The sequence below is a fragment of the Melanotaenia boesemani genome, chromosome 6, assembly GCF_017639745.1.
Source record: "Melanotaenia boesemani isolate fMelBoe1 chromosome 6, fMelBoe1.pri, whole genome shotgun sequence".
Classification (NCBI taxonomy): domain Eukaryota; kingdom Metazoa; phylum Chordata; class Actinopteri; order Atheriniformes; family Melanotaeniidae; genus Melanotaenia; species Melanotaenia boesemani.
This window is the reverse complement of record NC_055687.1, coordinates 39,407,288-39,415,777: the sequence shown is the minus strand read 5'-3', so window position 1 is coordinate 39,415,777 and position 8,490 is coordinate 39,407,288. Positions and strand designations below refer to the sequence as shown.

General features: G+C 38.0%; 1 protein-coding gene and 1 long non-coding RNA gene across 2 annotated transcripts; one reads left to right on the top strand and one right to left on the bottom strand.

The window, feature by feature from the left end:
• Positions 1 to 666: 666 nt before the first annotated feature.
• On the bottom strand, positions 667 to 1,668 carry LOC121641586. Its single transcript, XR_006010729.1, has 3 exons — positions 1,376 to 1,668; positions 1,139 to 1,259; positions 667 to 737 (listed from the first exon to the last, which is right to left on the bottom strand). It is a non-coding gene; the product is annotated as an uncharacterized LOC121641586 (long non-coding RNA).
• Positions 1,669 to 2,763: 1,095 nt separating this feature from the next.
• On the top strand, positions 2,764 to 6,946 carry LOC121641583. The gene is made up of 4 exons (XM_041987813.1): positions 2,764 to 3,001; positions 3,768 to 4,003; positions 4,071 to 4,255; positions 6,152 to 6,946. The coding sequence occupies exons 1-4, from the start codon at positions 2,836 to 2,838 to the stop codon at positions 6,918 to 6,920; spliced, it is 1,356 nt and encodes a 451-aa protein (XP_041843747.1). The 5' UTR covers positions 2,764 to 2,835; the 3' UTR covers positions 6,921 to 6,946.
• Positions 6,947 to 8,490: the final 1,544 nt, after the last annotated feature.

Below are 8,490 nucleotides of genomic sequence, written 5' to 3'. Positions count from 1 at the left end.
TGGAAGAATTACTGGCAAAAAGCACTCTTGGAAAGAAGTAAACAAATATTTTACATTCCACTTATGAAAATTATATTTAAACTTTACCATTGAAGGTGTTTTTTTTCCCCTCAATGAGGAAAAACTTCAAATACAGCTACCTAACCCAACATCCCCTGTTGGACTTAGACATTGTACAGATTTTACTAGGCCCATGTGATGTTGAACACAGAAATTACCTCTTTCATGGTAGGAGAATTTTCCTCCCTCTTCTTCCCTGATGTGAGTGGTTGGTGGCAGTGGCCTGTAGAATCCCTCTACCATGGATGATCTGTTATGGAGCACTAGGGAGTCGTGTATAGCAAGGTCACAGGCTGTACAATGCAGTGGTCTTGGCAAACAATCGTGACACATCACAACTGCAACCTTGGCTCTACAGTGGTGGCAAGTCGTATCTTTAGGCTTCTCAGATAACAACATCTGATTAACCATAAAAGGTCTCAATACAGTCCACTTTTCCAATGTGGAAGCTTTCCTATCCTTCCAATGTGAGGGGGCTGGGTCTTCAGAAGGTCCCAAAAGAGCTTGTACTTCTTGGATGAGGGAGCCTTGAAAACAAGGGCAGGGTTTGGGGATAGGTACAAAGTAGCTGATAATAAAAATAATGAACACTGGCTACTAATCTACCTATGTCTTGAATGGTCCCAGTCATTCTCTGTTGTCCACTAGAAGATGGAGCACATGATGGGTCCGTGCTTCTGTAGGTGACTGTTGGAGTGTCGAAATTTGTTTGAAAAGGACAATATGATACAACTTTCTGTAAAAAGCATGGATTGATAACCTGTAAACAAAGTCTAAAGAGCAGTGGATACAGGAAGTCTAAACAAAGCTATTCATAATCTCCAGCTCTTGTCCCTAGTTTGACTTTTGGGGGGGGAGTTAAGATCCTAACATATACAACAATAGGAACACCTGAGCTTTTATGTAAGTACATACATACCTACACACACAAACATAAGAATCAACCAAGTACTGATTTAGTTGATTGACTTTTGTTCCATTATTATGTCATGCATAAATAAAATGACGAGTCCCCCCCCAAAAAAGCGTCATTATTTCGACAAAGTGACCAGAAAAAGCATTGGGGCAGAAAACTCACCTGTGGATGAACCACGTTTGCGCTCCTCCCCCGTTCTACTCCTTTTTGGGAGAGGATTACCTTCCTCGTCCTCTTCGAGCCAAACAAATTTCTCCGGGCCTGTTTCCGAGACTTCTGCAGTCTATTTACGTTAAAAAGAAAACAAAACCCATCATGAGACATGCGAGTGTTACATAATGAACATCATCACTTCATCAATTTATACGGAGATATTGTGATCCTGAAAGCATTGCCTACCTTGCATTCATCCAAGAACACATTAGCAAGAAATACAGCGTCGTCGTCTTCAAGCGGCTCCATACTGCTTCTTATGGCAAGCCGTTTTAACATTTAATAAAAGATCTGGATATGTAATACAGATATCTGCAACCTAGTTCTTCCTAGTATAAACTTTAATGTTAGATATCCACAACAGCATTCCTCCTATCCACACTTCACATTAAGGATATCCACTACGTCATTTCTCCTAGTCAAAATGACATCACGTTCTCCATTCATTTCTATGGGTGACGTCATTAGAGATATCTGTAATTCAATTACGGATATCCACAGTTTTAATTATGGATATCCTTAACAGAACTATGACTATCCATAATTGTAGTTTGAGATATCCACAATATGATTTTGACTAGTCATTACTCAAGTTAAAGATATCTAAAACTCCTCTTAATTAAAGATATCTGTCATAACTTTTATAGATATTCAAATGTGTGTTTTAACTATCAAAAATGTTTTATAGATATCTTAAACTGTCCATGTGACTAGTCGAAACTAAAATAAAGATATCTTAAGTTGTAGTTGTGACTAGTCATAATGTATTTTTAGATATCTGTTATTGAGTTGCAGATATCTTCAATCATTTTTTTATTAGAGATATCCACAAGAGGAGATATCTTTAACAACTGTTTTGCCTAGTCAGAAACAAATTATAGATATCCATGCACAGAATTCTTACTAGGCGAAATTACATAACAGATATCTGTAATTGCGTATTTTGTTACAAAAACACGGATATCACTGACGTAATTTTGACTAGTCATCGTTACATTTAGACTAGTCAAAATGTCAGTTAGAGATATCTGTAATTCAGTTTAGACTAGTCACATTTACAGTTATGATATCTATAGTTCCGTTTTGACTAGTCAAAGCTCAGTTACAGATATCTACAATGAACTTTACCTTCAACTCGTCACATATCTTACACAAAATAGCAGATATCTATAACTGAGTTTTGACTAGGCAGAACTGAAATTAAAGATATCTTTAACGTCATTTTATCTAGTCAAAGCTGTCAGAACCATTCAAAACTTCTTCTTCGTGATGTTTTATGAGGGTTTAGTATTACCGCCATCTGCTGGATTCGAGAGTAAATGTTTGGCAAGTTTAGTAGTCTCAAATAAATTTAATTAATCATCTCTTGTGTCAGGCTCCTTTCTGTCTAGTCTATGGATGTATAATTAAGCCCAGTCCCAAAAAAATTTACTGAACTTTTGATCATTTTACACCTTTGCTAACGCTAAAATCCCCGGAAGCATTGATAAGTGACTGGGGCAGTGACTTCCGGTTTAAAAGGCGCAATCGTGAGAAGGGCTACTATCCAAACCACTGAAATGGCTGTTGTTGTTGTTGATAAGATAATCAGAAAGTGCCACGAAATTGAACGCGCACATAATAATGGGGTCTGTGGGGAGCGGGAGATGCGTTCACTTGCCAGTTGCCACAGTAACTTAAATCGTATTCAACATTTGTTGTCTCCGCGTGTGTTGGAGGACCTACAACAAAGCCTGAGCGATCTCAGAACACTAATCAACGGACAAATGTCAGACGGAAATGGGGGGTTTTCAGCTCCTCGAATTCATTCAGGTGAGTTTTGTGTAGTCATTACCAGTTAGCTAAATTTTATCTCCAGTTAACCCTTTATGGCATGACTTTGTTTTTTATTTAAAAATATATCTGGATCTAAACCTTGTATTTAGTTATATATCATTTAATAGTTAATAAACATTAGTTTTGAATAGTTTTTAAATGTTTTTGTGATAGCACCAAAACTTTGCCTTTTCGATCATAAAGTAATTATGCAGCAGCTTCACTACATTCACTAGATAGATGTGCATGAATTGTGCTTGCCCCTGGTCCAGTGGAGAGTAGACCCTGTCTGCACCAGTCAGACCTATACAATTGGGTATATGATGGCACTGATGAAATCTAGTGTGGTACAATGGCAAAAAACAAAGATCCTTTATATATCCTTTGCAATTATTATAGGTTGAAAATTGTATATTTTTTCATTATCCATAACAAATTGATTGGGACTTTAAAAAGAGGTGTAACTGTATGATGTTGTCTTGGGCCTAACCGCCTAAAATCATTGTTTTCTAATATAAATAAAAATCACATAACATAAACAGCAAATTCTGTGTTTCTACATCATTCTGCATGTGTACAGACTCTCCACCTCAAGTAGTAGAAATACAAGATCAGATGAATAAAATAATCAATGGGCAAACTATGGTCTTCTACAAACTGACTGAAAAATTCATTAATTCATTGGTACATCCCCGAAATGCTTATTAAAAAAGGTTTATTGTAATTTATATGGCTTCCTACAACACAATTTCTTGTTTTTCAGGGCGGCGAGGGCAACCAGCCATTAAAGTGACAAGAGATCAGATCACCTTTCTTATGAAACAAGGCAACACAGTTAAGCAAATGGCCAAAATTCTTGGGTGTTCCTCTTCATTTTTGTACAAGACAACAAAGACTCTTGGTGTATCTGTAAGAACCAGATTCTCTACATTAGAAAATGCAGAACTCGAGGCCCATGTCAGAAGACTTCAGGCTCAATATCCAAACTCGGGATATGAGGTAAATATTAATTTGTTTCCAATCCTTAAATCTTTGTTTTATTTAATTCTATTTTTTACTGTTTCAGATGATGAGGGCCTTGTTGAAAGCCGATGGATTTTTTGTTCAACGATGGAAGGTTAGAGAGATGTTAGCTCTGGTTAACCCAACAGCTACAGCCCGAAGGTGGAGTTGTGCAGTGGCAAGGCGGGTGTATTATACACCTTACCCTAACAGTCTGTGGCATATAGACGGCAATATGCGCCTCATAAGGTTAGTTTATAAAGGTGACTTGCTCATGCAAAATCTGTGACCTGAAGTTAGTCATATCATGTGAATACAACATCAGCTCTTGACTATTTCTTGGCACTTAACCTTCATGCATTGTTAAAAACCACTACCACTGCATTTTGTGGTTGGTGGATGTTAACATCCCATAAATTAAACGGCTTAAATACAATTATTTAAAATAATAAATAGATTAAAATATTAGATAATTCTGTTATTCAACTTTTTTTTTTGCATAAATATGTCCATCTACCTCTCTTCTAATCAAGACTACCAAATATTGAAAAAAAAACCATACGTTTTATTTATTTAATGACTGAATTTTGTGAGCAATGTCACAAATCTGAAGAAAAAATACACACAAGTACACATGTTTAATATGAAAATCAACTGTGGACTGGAATTTTACTTTATCACAGTTTTGGGTGTGTCAAAGATTAGTAATTTTAATTTGCATTTCCTATTTTGTGTTTTTTCCCTCCATTGACTCCCACAATAATGACATTTTTTCATTGATTTTCCATGACACTAATAATCTAGCATTATTGATTGTTGATGTTTTTTTCTTGTTGAGAAGAGATGAAATATGTGTTTTTTGTTGACAAAATGGCTCTAGGAACCCTTTATGTAGGCCTGTGCAATGAAAGCCTAATTTCATCATTAGACTCCATATAAAAACTAGAAAGCACTCGGAGAGTGCAGACCGACGCCAGGACAGCTAATTTTCCCTATGCACATGTAAATGGTTTTGTGGAATTTCCTTATGTGGTCTGTACTGTCTTTCTGCTTGTGTACATACTGTATTTGTACTCTACTCAGCAGGGTGCCAGTGTCCTCTACAGCAGTGGTTCCCAACCTGGGGGGGGGGGGGGCGCTAGAGATTTTAGGGGGTCCCCAGAGCTTTGCCTGCTCAGAGGTAGTGAGATTATCAAGGTGATTTTTTTGAGTAAAATTAATCTGTAGACATTTATACCTGTTGTAAAGCAATGAGAATAGGAACAAAAAAACATATAACAGCAGTTTACAGGTGTAAATAAAGGTTTGTAACTGATCATTTTATTATTAAGATGTGTCGGTGCAGCAGAAGTTGGGGCTGAGGGGGGGCGCGACTAGTTTTGGACACAAGCAGGGGGGGGGGGGGCTTCAAGGAAAAAAGGTTGGGAACCACTGCTCTACAGAGAGCAGCACCAGGGCTGAGAGTGGGATATTCTTTAAAAAATTCCGTGCAGTAGTTTTTAGGTGATCTTGCTTACAGACACACACACACGCCAACGGACCCGATCACATTACCTCCTGGCGTCGGTAATAATAATAAATATGAGGTTCTTTGGACAATACTGGCATATGTTTTGGGTTCTGTGTGTGTCATGGAGTGTTTTAATGGTCTGGTTGAATGGTGCGTGAGGGGCGGGGGGGTATATGTGTGTTTGAGGAGTGTTTTTTATGTGTTATAATAAGTCCATAAAAACAAACAACCCACAAAACACACACATGCCTCTTAGTCATATACACACAACACACAAAATACATATACCACCAGACTATGTCCATCGTCGACCTAATTTAGTCCTGGGATAGACATGGTTTACACCTGGTTTTCAATTAATTCAGATCTGGATCAGAAATGAATTAGACCTAATTCAGTTTTGAACCAGTTGAAAACCAGTTCTAAACCATGTCTATGCCAGGACTAAACTAGTCCAGCCTGTGTCCATCAGGCTTCCTGCTCACTCACCTGAGTATTACATACATTGTGCATTGCATTCTTATGGTCCTTCCACACTTTAAAATACTGCTTGAACATTTTCTACTTTTGTCACTTGTTATTTTAACACTGTTATAAAATCAATCACCTAAAAATTATTTTGTCTTTCTTTTCAGATGGGGATTTGTGGTCCATGGTGCCATCGATGGAAAGTCCCGGCTCATTACATATTTGAATTGCAGCAGTGACAATCGAGCTTATACTGTCTTGTCTCACTTTATTAAAGCCACATGTCTTTATGGTCTCCCATCTAGAGTCAGGTCTGATTATGGTGGTGAGAACTTTCTGGTGGCCTTGGTCATGAATCTGATTCAGGGGGTTGAGCGCCGAAGTGTCATTACAGGGGAATCCGTACACAACCAAAGAATTGAACGCCTCTGGAGGGATGTGTTTTTACATGTACTACAATCATTTTACAACATTTTCTACTCTCTTGAAGATGCAGAGCACCTGGATCTCAGTAATGACATTCACAAACTGTCTCTTCAACTTGTCTATCTTCCTGAGATTCAAAAAAGTCTTGAACTCTTTAGAGAAGCATGGAACAACCATCCTTTACGCACAGAAAATAACAGAACACCCACTCAAATTTGGACACAAGGGATGCTGTCCAATATTGCTACAGACAATGCTGCAATCAACAATGTGTTTGGAGAAAATCCCTATCAGCACCAAAATCTGGAGGCTCTACTGGCACAACATGGGATTGACCATTTACCCACAGTAGATGATGATGAACTACCCGCTGTAACTGTAGAACAGTGTAACATCAATCTCAGTCAGCAGCAGAAGGACTCCATCTGTCATGTCATTGAGAACATTCCTGATTTGAAAACAAAGTATCTGACATGCTGTGTGGAAATTTCTAATATCATACAAACCTGAAACACAAATAAATGTAATACACCTGTTAATATTGTGTGATTTGCTTGGAGATTTTTTTTTCACCATTATGTGTTGTTTAAGTTATGTTCATTGTAGTGCTTGGTTGGCTTCATTCAATCTCTGGTGTTTTTCCTGGGAATGTTTGAGGTGTACACAAAAAAAAAATGGTAAACAATGCCATCATGAACACACAAAACAGTGGTCCTCAAAAAGGGAGATTTTATTGATGTATTTTTTACTATGTTTGTGCATTTTATTTGCTGCTTGTACCCATTTTGTTTCAATGTGGTTCATGTTGAAATGACAATAAATTTCTGGAATCTTGAGTACCGCTGGATGTACATGAGCTCTCTAGCGGAGTGAAGTCTGGATTAGACCTTAATGTTGACAATCCTAGTTTAGTCCTGAGGGGTATTGCACGAAACCAAGATAAGCGATTAAGCCGGGATATGTTGGTTATCCTGGCTGAATTTAGCCCTAAGTCGGTTGCATGAAAGCAGCTCAAACTAAACCCGGCCAAGTTACTGTGGTGATTTATCCGCTGCAGCTAGCCTGCTCCAGACCAGGCTAACTGCCGGAAGATTAATCCTAGCGAGTCACCTGCATGTCCAACGTCAATTCTGTGAGGAATTAATGTGTTTTACAGCATGTCCATGGTCTTCCTAAGTATGGCGCGTCATTTTAATCATCCAGTATTAAAATATTACATATACAATCACTGTACATTTAATCGAAATCTGTTCGTAATCGCAACAGCCTTTTTATATGGATTCGAGTTGCAGTATTATTATTCTATTCTATTCTACAGTCATTCAGCAGACGCTTTTATCCAAAGCGACTTACATTTGAGAGTAAGAACAACACAAGCATGAATTCAAACAAGATGGGACGTCATAATTAAGTGTAAGTCAGACCGCTTTTGAGTCCAGTTGGACCCAGGTCGTGTAGTGCTAGTGCAGTGCATATAATTTTTTTTTTTATTATTTATTTTTTCATTTATTATTATTTTTTTTTAGTCATTTTATTTAAATACAGGATCACGATTTCATCACACAATATCAACTTGGTCATAAGTGCATGATTTCATCAGGCCAAGTGTTATATTGCTATGCTAATGAAGACTGCTCATCAAATTGCTGTCAGAGGTTTTATAAATATGTTTTATTGCAGTAATTGAGATTACAAAACACAGCTGATGAGGTTTCAAAGGTGTTTTCAATTTAATCTGGGACGAGGACAATGTAGAATATATAGGTCCAACTCCCCTTCACCTGTTCCCTCTTCATAATGGCTTGCCCTTTTTTGGAGGATGTGCTGGACGAGGAAGCCCGCATCCTCAGAAGAGCATTCAGAAGTGAACGAGTCTTCAGGGACAGGTCACATCCCCTGGCCTTTGGAGATGACTATCTCATTGAGAGATACAGATTTTCGGGTGATGGACTAAGATATTTATGTAGCCATGCCCTCATCTGTGTCACATTGAGATGGCTTGCGAGTGGGAGCTTCCTTTATTCTGTTGGGGATGCAGAGAACCTCAATAAAGGAACCATTTGCCGGACAATCAGATGCG